This window comes from Delphinapterus leucas, chromosome 15 (assembly GCF_059928025.1).
Source record: "Delphinapterus leucas isolate spDelLeu-1000000601 "Yukka" chromosome 15, BTC_Dleu_Yukka2, whole genome shotgun sequence".
Taxonomy (NCBI): domain Eukaryota; kingdom Metazoa; phylum Chordata; class Mammalia; order Artiodactyla; family Monodontidae; genus Delphinapterus; species Delphinapterus leucas.
This window is the reverse complement of record NC_143143.1, coordinates 4,398,260-4,420,073: the sequence shown is the minus strand read 5'-3', so window position 1 is coordinate 4,420,073 and position 21,814 is coordinate 4,398,260. Positions and strand designations below refer to the sequence as shown.

General features: G+C 48.3%; 2 protein-coding genes across 49 annotated transcripts in view; one reads left to right on the top strand and one right to left on the bottom strand.

Annotated features, from left to right (window-relative positions):
• The window catches only part of ZNF12 (zinc finger protein 12), a 208,181-nt gene that overhangs the window by 78,880 nt on the left and 107,487 nt on the right, over positions 1–21,814 (bottom strand). For 39 of the 48 annotated variants that reach the window (XR_016387726.1, XR_016387725.1, XR_016387728.1 and 36 more), the window contains 2 exons: positions 2,741–2,873; positions 1,692–1,756 (listed from right to left, as the gene is read on the bottom strand). Coding sequence is in view for 41 of the 48 variants with exons in the window: in XM_089895592.1 (XP_089751718.1) it covers positions 1,692–1,756; positions 2,741–2,873 (198 nt within the window). In the remaining 7 variants the exon portion in view is untranslated. The other 9 variants (XM_089895562.1, XM_089895581.1, XM_089895578.1 and 6 more) reach the window with 8 other exon arrangements.
• LOC149747369 (speedy protein E4A-like) lies at positions 8,112–18,080 on the top strand. The gene is made up of 5 exons (XM_089895457.1): positions 8,112–12,127; positions 12,432–12,778; positions 13,390–13,448; positions 13,934–14,019; positions 15,548–18,080. The coding sequence occupies exons 1-5, from the start codon at positions 11,931–11,933 to the stop codon at positions 15,984–15,986; spliced, it is 1,128 nt and encodes a 375-aa protein (XP_089751583.1). The 5' UTR covers positions 8,112–11,930; the 3' UTR covers positions 15,987–18,080.

Sequence of the window (21,814 nt, the reverse complement as noted above, 5' to 3'; positions counted from 1 at the left end):
ACAACACAACACAACACAACACAACATCCTCCCCGGACCTCAGCTCCTACTCCAGCTACTGTCCAATTTCTCTTTTCCCCGTCACAGCAAAACGTCCAGCAACAGTTGGGAACAGAACAAACCCAGTTCTCCCACTCCTCTCTCCTAAGCGTCTCCGATCAGGATTTTACCCCACAGATGCATCCGCACGCAGCATCAGCGAGGTACGACCTCCCCCCAGCGCTGGGCTCGATGGTCAATGGCTCCACAGAACGGCTACCTCGTTTGTCCAGTCACCCAGGGAACCTCCAAAGTGCTTCCCATATGCAGACAAAATGCTGTGATTAATATTTTAGGAGAAATACTCAGCGTGCACAATACACTTGAGCTGCTGGAGGAAAGAGGTAGCAGCACAGAAAAAAAGTTTCCGTAACTACAGAAATGAAAAGATAAGCTATTTTAATGGTAGCAAGTACGGGACGAAGGGGGACGAATGAAAACCATTTAGACTACGACAGTAACAAGCCTAATACTAAAACGTGGTAACAGAGGCTGGAGAAGGACTTTAGAATGAACCCATTTTTCTGGGTAGGGTGACGGGCTAGACGATGCAACGATGAGCCGCCAGGGACAAAAGGAGAAAGCAAGGGGCGAGGGAGCTGTAAATAATCATTCTTGGATCTCCTGGATCTGGCAATTTGAGGTGCCCTTTGGACAAACTCCACAGAGATGCTGGCAAGTGGCTGGACAGAGGCATCTATCTGGTCCAGCTGGGAGAACTGACAGAGCTGGAAGTGAAAAGCACCACAAGGTGAGATCAGACAGGTTGAAGAGTCGTGAACCAAGAGTGAAAAGACAACACATAAAGAGGGGGGAAGAAAGAATCAGTCAGGAAGAGAGCAAGGAGAGATCTGTCACAGAAACCAACATAGCAGACTCTGCAGATGGGAAGGCGACAGTGGTCTGAGGTGACGACTGGCAAATCTCCACCGGTTCGTATGCTGGGTGCCAGGTCACCTCAACCGGATCAGGTTCTGGGGAGGGGCAGAACCAAGACCGCAAGCTGCACGATACAATTCAGGTGGGAAACACGGAATCTTTGCCACAGACATCACTACATCACATCATTACACATCACATCATGGTGTGTAGCGCGACCCTGTTAGATTGTAAGTGACAAAGAGGGAAATTTACTGGAAGGGTGACAAGGCTGTGCTTCCAGAGGCTCCTCATTGCATCCCTGGATTGAGCACTGAAAACAATGTACCTACGTGACAACGGTGTTCTACTGAACAGAAAAGTTATATGCCCTGAGTGCTCCCTGGAAGGCATGCTCTCGGCTTACGGGAAGCACAAGGAAGGCACCGATGTCAACACGTCAGGGGCTGTCGCTCAGGAAGGCTAGCGGCCTACAGCGGGATCCTCAAGGAAACCTTTAACGCCCGAGAACAAAAGTGCTTCGGCAGGACAATGGAAGTCAAGCAAGGGATGGCGTTTTGCCACAAATGTCAAGAACGCGAGGCTTGTACTGTGTCTATAAGAGGATCGTGGGATCTACACGTAAAACTTGCCAGAAACACTTGGTACCTGCTTTGTCGAACCACATCTTTCCCCAACTCCTACTTTCCCATTTCACATCTTGAACTATTCGCCTCCCAAGGTGTTATCACAAAAGAACAGCAGCAGGTAAATAAGTAAACAGCAAAACTCACCAGGGGCTGATTCATTTTCCGCTGCTCTTGGGACACCGTGCAGGACTGTGACTGTGGAGGCGGACCTGCAGAAGGAAAACGCAGGCAGTGAAGCTACGACTGAAGAGGCTCGGGGTTGCACGAGCACCCGCCCCGCGCTCCACAAGACACACCTGTGGGAGACCCGCCATTTCATCTTCAGAAGGGCCTGTTAGAATGAGGAGGGAGCAACCACCCTCAGGTCTGTAACTCCCACGTGGCTGTGGTACCTGAGGGGATACTTTTTTTTCAGTAGCGAGTGTACACTGAGTCCGATTAAAATAAATCTCCGTCAATAAATATGAAATTAAAAAACACTTACAGTTTATCTCTTCTAAGTCTGTTAACAACTCAGATCAGGAAATCCACAGCATACCCGGAATAAAGGGACACAGGTGCGTTTCACTCTTTCAATTATTTGTACAAGCTTTACAAACTTCAGTGCGACGCTCAAAAAACTCTTTCATTAAAACTGACTTTAAGGGGACCGAACACCTGCCCTAGGAGTTTGGAGTCCTGGTAGCGACCCCACGTGCACACCCGGTGAGGATCTGGGACAAGTCACCTCCCTTCTCAGGCCCAATCTCTTCCTTCCTCAAGCGAGGCAGCAGGACAGAAGCCTTGCAGACTCATCCTGCAGTAACTACACTGCGCGACTCCACAGGGCACAACCCAGGGGGGCAGCGGACGCTTAGCTTACACAACCAAGGTGCTAACGCGCTTTGAGAGACACGTGCGAGATGCCGAGACGGCGACAGGAGGAGGAAGACCAGGAGGATCGCGGTTGGACGGAGGGATGGACGCGGCACGTCCCGCCCCTGCTCCCCCAGGACCCCCGGAGCTCACAAGTCCCAGGGGAGCCCCATCCGGAGCAGCCGGCCCTGCCCTGCAGCCCGGCCCATCCACCTCGGGGAAGCGGTCAAACCCTCCCGGTCGCTCTCCCGCGGGGCCCGGGCGGGCTACCCGAAGCCCCGCTCTCCAAGGGCCGCAGGGTCCACAACCGCCTGCAGGCCCGCAGACGCAACACCTACCCCGTCGAGACTAGCTGACCGGCCACGAGCTCCCGAGGCTCCGGTCCGGGGGCTGCTCCTCCGGCGCGCTCCTCTCTCGGGTGCCTCCGCTGCGCCTCCCGAAGCCACTGGGACCGAGGAGCCGGCTCTGGGCCTACGGCACAAACTCCCTTCAGGCCCACGTCTCTCCCGGGAACTCGCTATAACGCGCGCTGCAGACGGTCGGGCACTGCACCGCCGCCGGCCGCTCGGCCACTCCGGCCCAGGCCGCGGGCTCCGCAGCTCGAGCTCGGGGGTCCCACTTCCAGCCTCCGCCCGGCCTGCGCGAATCCTCGCCCGAACAACCCGCTCGCGCTGGCTGCCGGCCGGGCCGGACGGCGCCCAGCCCCGCAGGCCCCGAAACGCTCGCCCACAAGAGGCCAAGTCGAGGGAACCACGACCAGCGGAGACCAGCGCACACACAGGAAGCGAGAGCGGCGCGGCGACGAGGCGTTGCGCCAGCACGCACAAACCGCGAGGCGCACCTGCGCAGGAGGACGCCGGAAGTCCGCCTGCCAAAGCCCGACCGGAGAGCGGGACAAGTACCAGGACTCTATTTCCCAGAAGTCTCCGCGCCGTCCACTTAGTGAGCGACTTAAATGTCTTCATGTCATCTGGCCGTGAAGAGCTGCTGGGCTGCGACGGTGGGCCGTCTGGACCAGGGACTCAATTGCCCATTTGTTTTCACTCCTGTTAGGGATCAAGGAAAGCTGTGGCCTCAGGCGGGGGCTGTGTGATGGCCTCCAGGGTCCCTGGTCCTTTGCCTGCCCTGAGACATTTCGGGTTACATCTGAGATTCCCCCACCGCCAGGAGAGGGGAAGGAGTGTATCATGTTCGCTTAACTGAAACGCTACAACTTTCCTTCAAATCCTAGGATACAATAAATGCCCAGCCATGATACAAACTAATATTACCCACGGAAAGAAAAGAAAATAGAAATTGTAGCTGTTTACCCAACCAACGCGATAAAAAGTGTACGAAAATCAGATACCAGGGATCTTACCTCTTAAAGAGGATACTGTTTATGTAAGGTAAAAATATCATTTTTCAAAAATGGGATCATAAGGGTAATGATTTATCACTATTTTGGGGGTGAAATAATATAACTGTGTTCTTGGCCAACTGTTCCTTAAAAGCTGCTAGGGGAAAAGTTAAAAATAAAATCTCCAGGGACTTCCCTGGCGGTACGATGGTTCAGACTCCTAGGTTCCACTGCAGGGGCTACGCGTTTGATTCCTGGTTGGGGAACTAAGATCCCGCATGCTGCGCAGTGCAGTCCCATTAATTAAGTAAGTAATTAACACACAAAATAAAAAAGAAATCTCCCGCCAACCGAGAAAATCCTCTCCACAAATGTAGACGTAAAGAAAACGGTTTTACTGTGGAATAACCATTAAACCAGACTGTGTTGTGCACCACAGGCGAAGCACTAATGATTGTGCAAATGAAATCAACCTCACTTTTTTTTTTTTATAGCTCAGCAGATAAAATCTGTTGCATACATGTTCTCAAGATAAACGGGAACTTGTCTCATGTGAAAAGACTTGACAACACCATAAAAATGGCATACATTCTTTCAGGGTATATCCTAAATTCACCTGGTAATCTCGGTGGCTGTCCATGCTAGTTAATACCCTTTATCCAAAGGAGAAAGACAACTGCTCCTACCTCTAGGACAAGCAGGTACTTACAGCTCAGAGCAAAGTGCTTAACACCTAGCCTAAACTCCCCCGGTGACAGAGAGATAAAGAAGATAGCTCTCAGGTCCTTAACAAAGACATTCCTCGGCTGTAATGCTGGCAAGAGACTGATTTAGCTTTTAAAAAGATTTAGATACTTATGAAAGGGACAGAGGAATTATTTATATTACAAGCGTCTTGAGGAGATCCTCTAAAAACGGAAATAAGAAGTGATGATTTGTCCAAATGAATAAGCACATAACCCATTCCTGATTTCCCCAGCTGAACTGCCACATTAAATTAATCCTGCACAAAATGCGTGCTTCTCCAAAATTGCGCTTGGAAGTGGCTGCTTAGAGCCAGGAATGGTCTTTTCCGGTTCTTGCTGCTGTTGACTGTGGCCTCTGCCTGAATTCTCGCCGATGAAATGCTGCCAGTGTGGGAATGACAGCGACCACGCCTGCTCTGAGCCTGAACCTGGCAAACCTCCAGGGCGCATTTCTCGCCTTTTCCATTTTCACCGCGTAAAGACGTCAGCTACACGGAGTACCTTGCTTGGAAGCACCGTGAGTGGGCAGTGCGCCCATCAGCCCGCCACCAGGCCTCCAGTTCTCACCTCACCCACGTGCACCGACCGGGTCTCAGCAGAACACTGGGGTGGCCTGTGAACCCCAGCTGCTGTGCCCACCTCAACACCTCACTCTATCCCTTCAGCCCAGGGACATGCTGGGCTCCCCAGCCCCCTGCCCTGTACTCTGCCCTGGACACTCTCTGGAAGTATTTCTATTACCAGTTGTCTTGAGGAAATGCTCTAAAAAAGGGAATAAAAGTACGGAGTCATCCCAATGAATAGGATGTCCAGCAGTGAGCTGATGTGCCTCACGACTCACCCCTCTCTCCAAAAGGCGAAAAACGGTCATTTCATACATTTCCCCCGTTTTAAAGCTGTTTTAAGCTAGGAGGGTAAACCTGGACCCTGCGACTTCACCTTGACCAGAAGCAACAACGGCCACCTTTTACTTTGGTTTCCTTAGGATCTCCTCATATACACGGATATTTACAATACAAAGCTTTCTCCTTGTGGATCTGCATCTCTATTAACTACAGATATTTCCCCTATTTTGTCAGTTCTCTATTTTTACTGAAGTATAGTTGGTTTGCAATGTTTCAGGTGTACAGCAAAGTGATTCGGTTACATGCATTTATGTGAGAATATATGTATTCTTTTACAGCCTCTTTTCCATTATGGGTTATTACAAGGTATTGAACATAGTTCCCTGTGCTATACACTAGGTCATCACTGTTTATCTATTTTACATATACAAGTGTGTATCTGTCAATCCCTGTTCTTTATCTTTTTAACTTTTTACTCTCACATTCTCTTATACAGACACTTTAAAAAGTATGTTGTGTTCAAATCTTTCACTTTCACTTCATACTTTTCATCTGCTTTGACACTGTACTTGAAGAAGCCTTTCCCATCCTGCATTTCCTAACTACTTACCTGTGTTTTCTCCTGTTTATTTTTGGTCTCTTAACATAGCAATTTTATCACAATAACTGGCACCCAGCTTCAGGATTTGTAAAATCCTTTTCCTCTTAAAGTCTCTCAGCCATTTTTTTCAACACTAACACATCTACCACAACCGGGAAACGCAACGTTTAAAAAGAAAACTCAGGTTTCTAATCTAACTCCTAAGGACAGGTTCTTCTTTGAAGTTCAGCGACACGTCTTAATTTGAAGGCAGGGGAGGGACTTCCCTGGTGTTCCAGTGGTAACAAATCCGCCTTCTAATGCAGGGGACGCGGGTTCAAAGCCCAGGAACCCTGGTCCGGGAGCTAAGATCCCACACGCCACGGGGCAATTAAGCCCGTGTGCCGCAACTAAGATACGATGCAGCCTAAGAGAAATAAATATTTTTTTAAAAATTAAAATAAAGGGAGGGGAAGCAGAAAAGCGACCGCCCCATGTGAATTCCTTCTTATTGAAAATACAGGTCGTAGCAGTTTCCTTGGGCTGCGTCACCAAGTACGACAAACTGGCGGGCTTAAGCAACACAAATGCACTGTCCGACATTTACGCAGGTTGGAAGTCTGAGATCAAGGTGTCAGCAGGGTTGGTCCCCTCTGAGGGCTGTACGGGAGGATGTGCTCCAGGCTTCCCGGTGGAGAGGGCGGTTTCCTCACCAGCACATGCACTATGCATGTACCAGGCAGGTGCCTGGGCTGAACTCCGATCCCAGGGCTGCTTATCCACGGCAGCACCGGGCTGCTGGAGGGGTTGTCACGGACGCGTTGGCAGGAGGATTGGAGGCTGACACAGACGTCCGCTCAGCTGTGGACCCATGGCCTGGCCACAGCCCTGCCAGAGGATGCCTGGGTGAAATCCAGGTCACCGTTCACCTCCCTCCTTATTTCATTCAACGACGCCTTGAAGCCCCCCTAATGCAACCAGCCTGGGTGGCACATCCCACCCAGAGATTTCCAAATCAGAAGCATGTCAATTGAGAAAGTTAAAATTAGGCCCTAGCTCAGTGCTGTGGAATTAGAATCTGTGAGGCTGGGTCCAGGCATCTGTGTTGTAATATTTTCTCCACGTGACTCTCATGCCGAAAGGATTGTATTGACGAAGCACTTGTGCTTCACTCTACTGATATTTCTGCACTAGAGCTACAGCCGTTGTTATATTAAACTGCATCCACAGGAGGAAAAGAGAGGAGAAGAGGTGATAGTTCTGCTTGTCTCCAAACACGCTGTTACTGAACCAAACTTGGGTCCACTCGCCCGCACGCACTAAAGCCAATCTACTGACACCGGGTCACGGTGAAGGAAAGTGCCACGTTTATGGCAGGGCAACAAGCAAGGGGTCCAGGTATCTAGGGCTCAGAAGGCCCCCACTCCCCAATGGCTTTCAGGGAAAGGTGTTTACAGATGGGGTGAGGCTGTTGGTGGGAATGTACACTGGTGCCGCCACTATGGAGAACAGTGTGGAGGTTCCTCAAAACACTAAAGCTAGAGCTACCGTACGACCCAGCAATCACACTCCTGGGCATAGGCCCAGAGAAAACCATAATTCAAGAAGACACATGCACCCCAATATGTATAGCAGTACTATTTACAATAGCCAGGACATGGGAGCAACTTAAACGTCCATCGACAGAGGAACGGATAAGAAAGAGGTGGTACATATATGCGATGGAATACTACTCAGCCATAAAAAATGAGATAATGCCATTCGAAGCAACATGGATGGACCTAGAGGTTATCATACTAAGGAAAGGAAGTCAGACAGAGAAGGACAAATACCATATGATATCACTTCTATGTGGAATCTAAAACAATGATACCAATGAACTTCTTTACAAAACAGAAACAGACTCACAGACATAGAAAACAAACTTATGGTTACCAAAGGGGAAAGGTGGGGGAGAGGAATACATCAGGAGGTTGGGACTAACGTATACACACAACTATATATAAAATAGGCAATCAACGAGGACCTCCTGTATAGCACAGGGACCTCTACTCAATATTCTCTATTAACCTAGGGAGTCCCCTGCTGGCGCAGAGGTTACGATTCTGGTCTTTCACGGTCGTGGCCCGGGTTCAATACCTGGTCAGGGAACTGAGATCCTGCGAGCCACAGAGCGTGACGAAAAAAAACCACAAAATTTTGTAATAACCTAAATGGGAAAACAATCTGAAAAAGAAAAGATATCTGTGTACATAGAAGTGAATCACTTTGCTGTACACCGGAAACTAACACAACATGGTAAATCAACTATAGCCCCAAAATAAAATTTTAAAAATGTTTAAAGTGAATTACAAAAGAGTGGGGTGAGGGAGGGGAGGTTGAGGGGTGTGTGCTCAGCTTGTGGACATTCTTCCGATTGGTTTGGTGGTGAGGTCATTTGAGGTCAACATCATCAACCTTCTGGTTCCAGCTGGTCTGGGGTCTACGTGCTTGTGGGCAGCATGCAGTTAACTTCTTCCACCTGCTGGGGGCTTCAGTCTCTGCGAAACAGCTCCAAGGACGAGGCTCAGAACAGTATCTACGGCCCTTGAGGAAGAAGGAAAGGTCCTTGGCTTTGTTTAACGGCTACACTAGTATTATTTGGTCGTTTTGGACTCTTTTCCTTTCTTTTGGCACTTTCTCCCTTCTCTGATTAAATTGTCCGTTTCGAACTCAGGGAAGGCTAGGAGGCTAAAATTTTCTAAAGACAAGAAGCAGGCAGAAGACATGGAGAGAATCCGGCCCAGGAAGGCCCCACAAGGTCCTGCTCACTTACAACATCAGATTCGATCTGGGCTGTTTACGCCGTTTTGGGACAACATACCAACACATCTTGAGATGGGTCCCACCCGACTGTAGCACATTTGGACAAGGTGAGGTGGGGTGGGATTATGCAAATCCAGATCTGAAGACTAGATAAAGCAATCAGGGTGTTTCACAGTATACAAGAGAAATTTTCACAGGGACAGAATACCAACCTTCTAAGATTTGAAAGCCTGTTAACCAAGAGGGAGAGTGAACTTCTGTTCTGTTATACAAGGACCCAGTCAACAGTGATGGTTAAAAGCACGATGAATGCAAATCTGAACTCATTTGCCTCCTAACGATGGAACGTCTACAGCAGAGGGACACAGGTCCTCGAGCAGCAGTGCTTTTCCCAGCAGTGCGGACCCTGAAGAGAGCCGGGCTGTGGCAGCTCTGGAGGACCTCAGACGCTCTTTGCATGGCCTCTGAGATCTAGAACATCTCAGAAAGTCCACGAGTGCAAACCAAATAGACACTCAGTCCCTGCACCTCGGATGAACTGATTTGACTCTACGTATGCATTGCTTGGGCTAATTAGAAATATGTAAGTGATCAAAAGACAAACTAAAACGCTGGGCACATCCTGAACAACAGAGATACTTCTCATCAAAGTCCAAACAATAATTCAAAAGCAAGATTCAGAGCCAAAATGTGGAAACAACCCAAGCGTTCAGTGACAGATGAATGGATAAAGAAAATGTAGTGTGTATATTCATACAACAGATATTATTCATCCACAAACAGGAAGGAAAGTTTCTAATTGATAGAAAGAGCATTTATGTATTTCTCAATGATTGTTTGACATTTCTTTGTATAAGCAGTGAAAATTTAACAATTCCACTTGTAAGAGGAAAGGTTAGTGTTTCTTTGTAGAAACAGTTAAGTCTCAGCAGTAGAGGCATAAGCACACACGTGCACACAGAGTAAACAGAGATACCGCCCCGCTACCTCCCCCCAATCTGATCCCCGCTGATTCTCCCTCCAAATATATGGAACCTGTTGACTTCACTCCATCTCCTCAGACATCGTCTTCCTGCACTACCACGCCAAATTCCTAACCATATCTGGGGCTCCCGACTTCCACTCTTGCTGAATCCCCACCCCATCCATTTATACAGCAGCCAACATCAATTGTTTCCCTTTCAGTGCCAACTGGATCACGACACCTCTCATTCACTGGTTTCCCACTGCACTTGGCATACATCTCAACTTCTTCAGACCCAGGGTTTTATTTCCTTCTCACTCACTGTGTACTGTCCACACTGGCTTTGGGGTCTAAGAAGGAAATTTTGACACAGGCTACCACACGGAAGACACTTGAAGACATTATGCTAAGTGGATAGGCCAGATACAAATGGACAAATGTTACATGATTCCACTTCGGTGAGATCCCCAGAGGGGTCAAATTCATGGAGACAGAAAGTGGAAGGGTGGGTGTCAGGGGCTGGGGGGATGGGGAGTCAGTGTTTAATGGGGACAGAGTTTCAGTTTGACAGCATGAAAACATTCTGGAGACGGATAGTCGGGACAGTTGCACAACAATGAGAATTCTTTATTTTTCTTCTTAAGATTTTTGTTTTACTTATTTTTGGCTGCGTTGGGTCTTCTTTGCTGTGCGCAGGCTTTCTCTAGTTGCAGCGAGTGGAGGCTACTCTTCGCTGCGGTGCACGGGCTTCTCATTGCGGTGGCTTCTCTTTACGGCAGAACACGGGCTCTAGGCGCACGGGCTCAGTAGTTGTGGCTCGCGGGCTGAGGAGTTATGGCTTGCGGGCTCACTACTGGTGGCGCACGGGCTAAGGTGCTCCGCGGCATGTGGGATCTTCCCGGACCAGGGCTCGAACCCGTGTCCTCTGCATCGGCAGGTGGATTCTTGACCACTGTGCCACCAGGGAAACCCAACAATGTGAATTCTTCATGTCACTCAACTGTACCCTTAAAATGGGGAAATCCATGTAATGCAAATTTTATCACAATAAAAAAAGAGAGAAGGGGGGAGGGAGGGAGGAAGGGAGGGAGGATGGAAGAAAGGAAGGAAAGGCAAGACTCAGACCCCCAGGCAAGGAGTGGAAGCATGAGTTGGGAAGTTCAGAAGAAGCCTTCAGTGGCACTGCATGATTCTGAGTTGGCTATTTTCTTCTCTGCATCTCGGCTACCGTGTACTTCCTACCCTCATAGAAAAATCACCTGTCTTGAACTGGAGATTTTCCCATTAAGGCTTTTTGTACATGTGACATTTTTATTCAGGTAGTGAAATCTCTGGGACAACAGTGATACTACAGTCTCAAAATTTTGATAAGTAGACGAGAACTTCTTAATTGGAATCCAGGGGCAGGCTTTGGACAATCCATGGACTTTGTGAAATCCAAAGGTGCCCTTTGTGTGTGTGTGTGTGTGTGTGTGTGTCTGTCTGCAGACACCCGTTGAAGGGTGCGTGAGCACGTGTAGTTCTGTATGATTTTAGCTGCTCAAAATGCCTCTTGGGCTCAAAGGTGCCTGAGGGTAGCGGACGTGTGCTCCCCCACTACAGAATTCTGAACACAGTGCCAGTAAACACTGAGCAGAAGAGCTTTGCAAAATTCCATGTTTTAACGTAACTTTTTAATCCAGTGAGTCAATGTACCTGGGATATTTTTTGACATACTTATCTCACTCTTATAAGGCTGAACCGTTGCTGCTTCCCCTAAGTCTCCTCGTCCCTCTCCCCACTCTCCCACCAGCCCGTGGAAGAGGAATGGGAGGGAGGGGGAGAGTGCAGCAGGGAGAGGACAGCGCACCTACTGGGAAGCGGTAAAGCGGGGTCTGGACACCTTGAGGGGGGTTTTGGAGGACGGGCAGAGGTTGGGGCAGAGGCAGGAGATACCGTTTACCCCTGATCTCTGGGACAAGTGCACACATAGGTGTGACAGTTACTTGTCATTTCCTTCAAACTGCTGGCCAGGTTGGAATGACGCATGATGACATCAGAGGCTTCCGACCTTCCTGATTGGAAGGACCAGACTCCGTGGCGCTCGGCAACAGTAGTAGACAATAGCATCTCGCCAGAGCTTCTCTCCACTGCCAGTTGCCCCGCAGCTTGGAGAAGGGACGACCACTCGTGTTTAGCCCAAGTCCAGAACAAGAGTTGGGACAAAGCAGAGTCTAGGCTTCGAGGAAGGGAAGAGTTTGGGAGACATCATGGACAATCGTCCACCGAGTTCCCAGGCTGAGGACGAGACCTGCCAGCCCAGCTCCTCAGGGTACCCCCTGGAGGTGACTGTCTATGAAGAAATCCCAGGACCGTCAGGTGAGGGAGCTGGCACGAGAAGGAATTTCAGAGGCTTGACCGGTAAGGAGGAATGGGTACACAGGTCGGGAAAGAGCCCCCGCAAAAGGTGCCTATGAAAGAAAGGAGACATTCGGAAAGCCAGGGATTGAGGGAGGAGAGCACAGGAGCTGGGGACACGGAACACCTGGGGAGCAAGAAAGAGGGTTAGGAGACGAGATCCAAGGATGAGAGGAGGGAAGAGAAGAAACAAGGGGAGGGTTCTTTTTTTTTTTTTTTTTTTTCCTGGTGGGAGAAATTATCTACCATGAGAAAGAGTTTCGAGGACAGGAAGCTGGAAAAATGACAACAGGAGTCAGGGGAGGGATCGGTAGATATGGACAGAGAAAGATGGAAAGATGACTTGGGGCAAGGTCAGCGGTCTGTGAGACTGGAAAGCACGGGGGTGCTTCAGGGGGGAGGCAGAGTCGGGGTGGGGTTGGGTGGTCACCAGTGGCTGAATTCCCAAGACGAGAGCGTCATACTGTAGTCTCTTCTCCTTCGTCAGCCCCCTGGGCCGGTTGCACCTCCCCGCCTCAGCGCCCCGGCGGGAAGAGGAAGAGGTCAGTGGCGTTCAGAGCGGAGGTGGAGGGCGACCCGGCCGCTGAGGCCCAGGACACCTGGGTCGTGGAGTGGCTGATTGGGCTCAAGATGAAGCTGAAGCGACAGCGGGTGTCTTCAGTGCTGCCTGAGCACCACGAGGTCTTCAACAGGATGCTCGGTAAGGACCCGCCCCCTCGCCCAGCACCCTCCAATCCTATACTTGAATAACAAAGAAACAAATCTTCCCATGACTACACTTTTCCAGTGGAAAACAATTCCCTGCTAGTTGGTGCGCTCTCCGTCCCTGGCGGACTGTCTACGGATAAAGGATACAGGGGACACGTAAATGATGCAGGATGAGGTTAGATTTAGAAATGATACAGGGTTAGGTTTGTTTGGCTTCAACTGTACCCCTGAGACTCTAGCTCTTACTGGCCTTTTGAATCTTACTGGTGCGGGGCGGAGGGCCGGGGGCTGACAGTCCATCTTCGCCCCAACGAGACTGTCAATTGAGAAACTGGCTGAGAGTAACTCGATGCCCTCTGCACTGATACGTGAATGCATGATGAAGGGGCATCACTCCCTGTCACTCGGCCCCCCCTAGAAGGGGAGTCACCCCCTTTCCTCCCACAGTGAATGGTCTTCAATCCCCTCTTCCCATCACCTTCACCCTGGGCCACAACTTGGCATTTCCCCGGGGGGCGGGGGGAGCGCGGTTCTCCCTCTTGGCTCTGCAATGCTCCCACGACAGCCCTGTTCCCACTGGCAACATCTGCCCTCTTTTCACAGAGGATCCCGTCGTTAAGAAATTCCTTGCCTGGGACAAAAGGCTGGAAGTATCTGACAAGGTAAGTCACCCGCTGAGATGGATGCCAGCTCCAGCGCCTGTCCTGGGTGGGCGCACGGGGTGCTTTCTACACCCACGTTTCCACTCCCCTCCCAACCTGATGCCTTGTCAACACTTCCCTCCAGGGGCCTCGAGGTCCCCTCTGGGATCTGAGCCCCAGGTGTGCCCCTTTGGTGGTTGCTGCCTAAGTCCCCTCTCCTCTCAGCTCCTGGGGACTCGCCTTGGCTCCGGTTCATCAAACACAATCCAGTGCCAGTGGCCCTAAGTCCACGCCCTCAACCCACAGCCTCCCATCCTTGGAGCGTCGCAAACTCTGACCTTCTGTCCTCTCCCCTTCCCCAAATAATCAGGCTCACCCAACACGGGGGGGTCTCCTCTCCAAGTGGCACCACCCATTCCTCGTCCCCTGCTCCCTTCTCCCTCCCACTCTTTCTCCTCTTCCAGGAGGTGACCTCTCTCCTACGTTTTTTTCCCTCTTTCCATCAGTATCTCCTGTCGATGGTGATAGCTTATTTTAGCCGGGCCGGGCTCTTCTCCTGGCAATTCCAGAGAATCCATTTCTTCATAGCTCTGTGAGTACCTTGCTCCATCCCCGCCATCAGTATTCAACACCCTGGGAGGGCGGAGAGAGAGACGTGGGGTTCTGACCTTTCATCTAGTTTTTTTAAACCCCTTTGTACTGTTTACTCTGGTGTGAAAATGACAGGACTACGGTACAGTGGTTTCTTTTTCAAACAAAGTTATGGTTTTTATACCATTCATTGTCAAAACAAACTACCCTAATGTCAATTAAAACACTGAACGAAACAAAGCAAAACACAAAACCTTCCGAAGAGGAGAGGAAGAAAGAACTGATACCATCCTGCCCCCGAGTAAACAGATTTGAGACGTTTCCGGTTCTGACTTTCCAGTCTCGGGTCTTCCCACATCAGCACCAAGTGTGATTATCTTCCGTTTCTGCGTTCCCACGACAAATGCCACAATCGGGGGGCCCTTATCACATAGCGCGGATCTGGTATAAAATGCTCCCCACTGACGTTTCTTCCAAGTCTCCCAAGCCAGTCGGCTCTATCTGCCTGAATATCCTCCCAAAACACAGGTCTGACCGCTTCGCACAATTTCATTGGCTAATGCCGTGCCAAATCAAGGCCAGAGTTCTGGGTTGGAATTCAACTCTCTCTGCAATCTCCATCACACTGTCCTGATACTTTATTCCTGTGTTCCACTGTTCCTTCCAAATACCCTGCCCTCTAAGTTTCTATTGGGCTTTCTGTCCAGGTATGTTTCCCACACATTTATCTGAAGAAAATGACCCTATCCTTAAAGTGGGTTCAAACACCAAAACCTTCACGATGCCTCATCTCCCTAACTTCTGCATCCCGGAGGCACTTGACTTAAAATCGTATTATAATGGGATGCTTTGCATTATAGTCATTTCTTATCTCCCCCCTTCCCCTTCCCCAGTCCCATGAGACTGGACACAATGTGGAAGGCAGGTCTTGTCAAAATGTCAATGCATTCCCAAAACACTCAGCACAATTCTTTTCATTTTGCAAATGTTCGTTCTTGTGAGTCTTCGAGGTAATCAGTGTTGCATTTGGCTATGAGATTAAATGTTCATTCATTCATTCATTTAATGAAACCTTATAAAGTACACCCTACATGCCGGGGAATATGAGGTGATGGGAACAGAGATTCACAAAAGGCTGTTGAATTCATGCATCAATATGAACCAAGCCCTAAATGTGTCATTTGGTAGGAGAGGGATGAATGCAGAAACAGATCAGACCAGCTCCTGCCCTCAGGAACTGTACAGGTACCTACAACATAGGGAGAGAGGTGTGTGCACATAAAACAAGTTGAAGGGAACAGGGGGTTTGGATTTAGTCCTCATCCTCAAGGTGTGAGAGGCACCCTTCCGAAGGTCCTGCCTGGCAGTGCCTCCTTGATGACTGGGCGGCTCTCGGTGACGGTGACGGTGACGCTGGGCAGGGCTGGGTGGGTCGTGTGAGGATGTTCAGCCTGCCTCTTTCCTGGGAAGCTGATCTCAAGTGGAGGCCCTTCCTGTCCTGATGACAGCGACCTGATGTCTTTCCCCAGCTATGTGGCCAGCGACATGGAAGAGGACAACCAGGCCCCCAAACAAGCCATCTTTTCGTTCCTCTATGGAAAGAACCGCTCCCAGCGTCCCTTGTTCCACAAACTGCGTTCCCAGTTCATCCGTTCCATGGGCTGGAAGACGAGGGTCACTCGGGAAGAGTGCGAGCAGGTGGGTGGGCTGTGGCGGTCTCGGGGAGGGGGAGGGCCGGAGAGGAGGGGGGGGATCACGGGGAACTCCGTTTGTGACTTGGGGATGGACGAGAAAGAACCGGAGGCTGGGCAAGGGGAGGCAGCGGCATCCTCATTGCCAGGGGCTGTTTTTCTTTCCAGATCCAGGCTTTTGATCCAGAGCTCTGGGTGTGGGGAAGAGATCGCACCCTCTTGCCCCAGGGGCCCCAGGAGCACTCAGGCCTCCTGTCAACGGTCTGCGCAAAGGTAGGTCTGCATGCGTCCGCAAAGGTGCGGGCGGAATGACGTACTGTCTATTGAGGAAATCGGAGGAATCCCACTGCTGGACCCACATCACCTCTCACGCTGTGAAGGGGGCCCGACGGGCACGCAGCCACACGCAGACTCAGCGCCCAGCCACAGACTGACAGCCACACACAGACACCAGCACCGCGGGGCCCGTGGGCGCCAGACCTTGGGGAAACCAGTTTATCCCAGACGCATGGGTCTCACTGAAATCATTTCACCCAAAGCAACTGGGTCCAAATAACAGCTTTGACGAGATGGTGATTTTCTTCCATATACTGTGTTCCCAGTTTCTCTTTTTCATTCATTTTTGGCCTTACATCCCTCAGGGATATGGGTTCTAGCATTCACCTACAACAAAGTAAATGTCTTTATTTTCATCCAAATTTACTTTCAAATTGCTTATGGCCAGATGACCTGTGACTCTCTACTTCCCCTGACTCACCACTTCTGGACCAATGATTCCTCTTGTACAATTCACCTTTTCCCCCTCAAGTTTACGGTCAAGGGGATTTATCACAACGAGCGAAGGTTAAGGAATGCCATCTTCAGCAGGGCTTATTACAATTGACACATTAGAGTTCTAGACGTGGGCAGAGGGTTGAGCAAACATTTGGCTTAAATCTTGCAAACTAGCTGTCTTAGTCCATTCGACCTGCCCTACTACAGACTGCGTGGCTCATAAACAACACACCACAGTCTCTTTTACAAAGCCAATAATCTCATTCATGAGTGCTCTACCTCCCAAACACCCCACCTCCTAATACCAGCACCTTAGTGGTTAAGATTTTAAGATTTCAACATAAGAATTTTGGGGGACACAAACATTCAGCCCGTAACACTAACCAAGTTTAGGACTGAGTATTATTTAAACGTTAGGATCCAGGGACTTCCCTGGGGGCAGAGTGGTGAAGAATCCGCCTGCCAACGCAGGGCACACGGGTTCGAGCCCTGCTCCGGGAAGACCCCACATGGCGCGGAGAAACTAAGCCCGTGCGCCACAACTACTGCACCTGAGCTCTAGAGCCCACGAGCCACAACTACTGAGCCTGCATTCTACAGTCCGCAAGCCACAACTACTCAGCCTGTGCGCCTAGAGCCCATGCTCCGCAACAAGAGAAGCCAACGTCATGAGAAGCACCGGAGAGTACTCCTCGCTCACCACAACTAGAGAAAGCCCACGCGCAGCAACGAAGACCCAATGCAGCCAAAAATAAAATAAAGGAAATAAGTAAATAAATGAAAAATTAATAATAAAATAGACATTAGGATGCAGGGTTAGCGTCAGGGTTAGGGATCCGGCATCAGGTCTCCTGGTCCACGATGTTGACTTGTCAGTGATGTCTATAGTGTGGTGCCAAGTTCAGAACTGAAGTGGTGCCAAAGGACCAAGGTGAGTTAAGACTAAAGCAGCATTCTTCAAATGCCAGCTCCCTGAGCAGAATCACCTGGGGTCTTTGTTATAAAGCAGATTGCTGGGCCTGACCTTAGGTGTATTCAGTGGTTTTTGGAGTCAGGGTCACCAGAGTCCAAGAATCACACTTGAAAACAATGAATGGCTCAGGACTGGGGTTCAGAATGGAGAATTTGAGATAAAACTGCAATCATAAAGGAGTCTCAGTTCTGGTTAGAGTTGACTAAGCATGTGAAAACCTTTATATCTGCAGAGTTGCCACTTTGAAATCTGACATCCTCGCTCATTCTCTTACTTCCAGATCACAGAGCCCAGGAGAGATGAGGATGTTCAACACGAGGGCACTCCAGACAGTGATGACAGCTGTGAGGAAGGAAGGGAGAAAGCCTCTTGTGCAGATAATCGCGAAGAACCCAGCATCTTCTAGAATGAGCTGAGAAGAGTTTTCATATCATACTCCTAGGAGCGGGGCATGCTTCTAGGAGTCTGTGGCAGGACAATAAGAAAACAGGGTTTTCTCAGATTCCATCCTTTTGGAAGTCACCACCCCAATTTTCAGATCATTTCATTCAAATCTCCCCTGAGGTCCCATTGGAGGTCCCATTTTTTATACGCTTGTTTGCCCTGGTCTAGAAGCATCTGAAGGTGGAGTGTAGGGGCTCAGAATACGACAGAAAAAGTTTTAAATATATAATGAGAGCCATAGGGTCGAGCCTGATGACTTAACTTTCACAGGCTTATTTTGAAAATGTCACCTATAAAATTATTGTATGTTTATATTTATATATTTATTTTAAATAGTTTTGAAATAGTCTTCACTTAGGAACACCTTGTTCCTACAAACCTTTTGTGATGCGTATTACAGCTGTTGTATATTTACACATATATACAATTGTATTCACATTTTCAAGAGAGATTTTTATTTTTATCTATTACATAATATACCTTTTATATATTACATAATATTCCCATTCTACTTATAGCTAGGTGGGTATTTCCTCCCAAATCTTGTAAACATAAATTTTATTTTTTTAGTTCTCATTATTGAATTGTGGGAATTCAGTCGTAATTTTTTAACTTGTCTCAACATGTTTGTATGTTATTTTAGATTATTAAAGAGCACCGTGCAATGCAGCTTTTGAGAAAATACAATAAAGATGAAAGTCTTCCCACAGTCATGATGTGTGTGGTCATTACCAGTCGGCTTCGCCTCTTTGCTGTGCAGCGAGGTGTCGCTTAATGGTGTTGTGATTATCCAACCCCATTTCTTAACTCTGAAAAGGAATCCTGAATTATTTTTCATGTAGAGAAAACTACAGAAGATGAGGCACATCTTGCATCATTCAGGACTCCAATACAAGTGTTGGGTAAACGGAAAGACAGCTTTATTGAGGAAGCCGGCAGTCCAGGGGAGCAGGTGGACTCATGTCCCGAAGAACCAACTCTCCCCTCCTGAGGTTCTGCTTGAGGACTATACAGGGAAAAGAGAAAGGGGCTACATGTTGAAGAGAGGGTTACAGGGTGTGTGATCAGCTCACGGACATTCTTCTGATTGGTTGGTGGTGAGGTCATGGTGACCCAACATCATCAGCCTTCTGGTTCCAACTGGTCTGGGGTCTACGTGCTTGTGGGCAGCATGCAGTGCACTTCTTACACCTGCTGGGGTTTCAGTCTCTGCCAAGCTGTTCCAAGGACATGGCTCAGAATATTACCCGATAGCCCTTGAGGAGGAACTAAAGGTCCTTGACTGTGTTGAACGGCTAAAGTATGATTATTTTGTCTTTGCTGTTTTTCTGGCCACGCCTCGCAGCTTGCAGGACGGATTCTTAACCACTGCACCACCAGGGAAGTCCCTGTGCGTTTAGTTTCAAAACATAATAAGGCCGGATGAATTCAGAACTAGGGGCAGAAAGCTCTTCCAGTGAGACACAGAAGCTCTGCTGTTTAGGCAGATTTCGAGAACAACTTTCCAACCACTTATTAAAGAGACCAACACTCCACTAGAAACAGTTATCATTTTACAGAGAGAAAACCAAACTCCAGCTTTGCATCGATGTAACATTTGACACTCAGAGAACCAGAAGCTCTTTTTTGAAAACCTCTGGAATAAACATCAAAACTGAGCCGCCTTCGGCCCAGACAAATGAAAGTCCCTTTCCACCCATCTCCTGCAACTTTCTATATTCACTGAGGTTGTGTCCTTCACTATCCTCTTTCTGCTGCTGGAACAATCAGTCATTTCACTTTAGGACCAAACTATTTTTGTTCCTGTTAATAAACAAAACTACATCGCATTGTCTTGCATACAAAGTCGTACCTCTCGGCTGCTGGAACCAAGCAGGACCCTGCAGGGCCCTTCCATGTCCCCTGCCTCTTGTTTGTAAAACAGCTGCAGTCTCCCAGGCCTCCCCTGAGTCACAAAAGAGCAGGTTCAAGCAGTAAATGATTAGGACAACAGCACTCACAGAATCTTTAGTTCCTCCCGAAGGACATAGGTGACAGTGTCAGAGACACACTCCTAACTCGTTTTGCAGATACTAAAACCACTACAAGAGGAGAAAGCTAACTGTATGACCACCAACCAGACTGCAGCTATGACGTAAGCTGCTCCATCTTGAGCAGACCTGAACCAATGGCTTACACAATTCCAGGAACTGGTCTCAAGGAAATGCGAACAAACCAACACTGGAGTTGACGATTAACTGTGCCTGAAACAATCAACATGACACCGAACACACCACTGCATGACCAATGTCAAGATCATGGTCAGAGCTGACTGTGTTACTCTGCATGCAGCCCCCACCCGCACAGCCCAGAGCCTTCCCGTCTTTTCCCTATCAGCCCCTTTTCCCTCTAACTGGCAACTGGGAGATGGTTTTGGGGACACTAGTCCGCCATCTTCCCAGGTTGCCAGCTTCCTGAATAAAGCATCTTTCTTCCTCCACTAACCTTTGCCTCTGGAACATTGACTTCTGAGCGATGAGCAACTGAACCTGAGTTCTGTTCCAGCGGATAACATTACTATTGGTCAAGTCTCATTCATATTATATTAATGATAACTTTGAACCAAAGTTACTTCCATTTCACAAAGAAACCTAGCAGTGAATAATAGACAACTGCCCATCACACATCAGCATTTTAGGCTAGGAGAGCTCATGAACACACATACCACAACTTTACATAGCCACAAACATCCCTTACATGACTTCTCCAAGTGGCAGAGACACACACATTCATTAACACACCCACAGACATAGCCTCTAGGTAACAAATAAAAATATGCAGCAAGAGCATAGAAGTTGAGATTATGCTTAGTAATCAATGTTTCGGGTTTCTGTCTTGCTCAGAAATGACCTCGGTATCCAATGATTATCCAGTAAGTAACACAATTTAATATCAGTTCAAGGCTTTACGTAAACTAAAGATCTTGGAATTTATCGACAAGCTAACACAGTACAAAACACAGTTACTGTTGAAAGAAAGTTTGTCGGAATAATAGTTAAATGCGGTTAAACACAAATTTACATTTTTCATAGCCTTAAATATTAAGTAGAAGTAATGTTAGCTTATTTGATGGGCACAGCTATATAAATTTAGGAAGAACACTCCCAAGTAGAATTTTTTTAAATGTATGCCTAATACCGATAATTAAGACAGGAATAAATATTTATTAAACCAAAAATATTAAACTAGCTTCACTTGTCAAAGATTTACCTAAATTATGTAAACGTGAAGTCTTTCAATTTCTGAGTTGATTTTTTTTTTTTTTTTTTTGGCTGCACACAGAGGCTTGCTGGATCTTAGTTCCTTGACCAGGGACGGAACCCGGATCCTGGCAGTGAAAGCACCGAGTCCTACCACTGGACGGCCAGGGAATTCCCTGACTTGATTTCTATAAGAATACTTTTCTAGCACATTTAACGTATGAGAAGTTCTAATTCCTTTCTCTCTGACAATTTTAGGGATATATAATTTTTATAAGCACATTTGTATCTTTGTAGGCCAATCAGGACAGAAACCCTTTAATTTAAGAGACTCTACAATCTACTTTAATAGATCCAGAAGTAGGAAAACATTACATACTCACACTGTCAGAGGTAAAGACCCTTCTGAATTACAGACACACAGACATATAGAGAATGGAACTTTTACCTTCAGTTCTCAAGTCTTAGACATCAGTCAGGAATAAAAACTCACCAGTCTAGATATTAAAGAGCCGTTCTCCTCCCACTGGGCAAGAGATTCTCAATTGATTTGAGCTTGTCCAAGTAGACAAACAGAAAAGACTAAGAAAAGACTGACAAACCAGATCCTCTGTTACCTCTCACCTAACTGAGATTAGTTCTGTAGAAACTTAATCCCTTTGGAGAGACCACCAA

Coding starts and splice junctions, on each gene's coding strand:
- LOC149747369 (XM_089895457.1), top strand. CDS start 11,931: ATGGACAATCGTCCACCGAGTTCCCAGGCTGAGGACGAGACCTGCCAG. Junction 12,779..13,389: donor GGTCTTCAACAGGATGCTCG/GTAAGGACCCGC, acceptor CTCTTTTCACAG/AGGATCCCGTCGTTAAGAAA. Junction 14,020..15,547: donor ATCCATTTCTTCATAGCTCT/GTGAGTACCTTG, acceptor GTCTTTCCCCAG/CTATGTGGCCAGCGACATGG.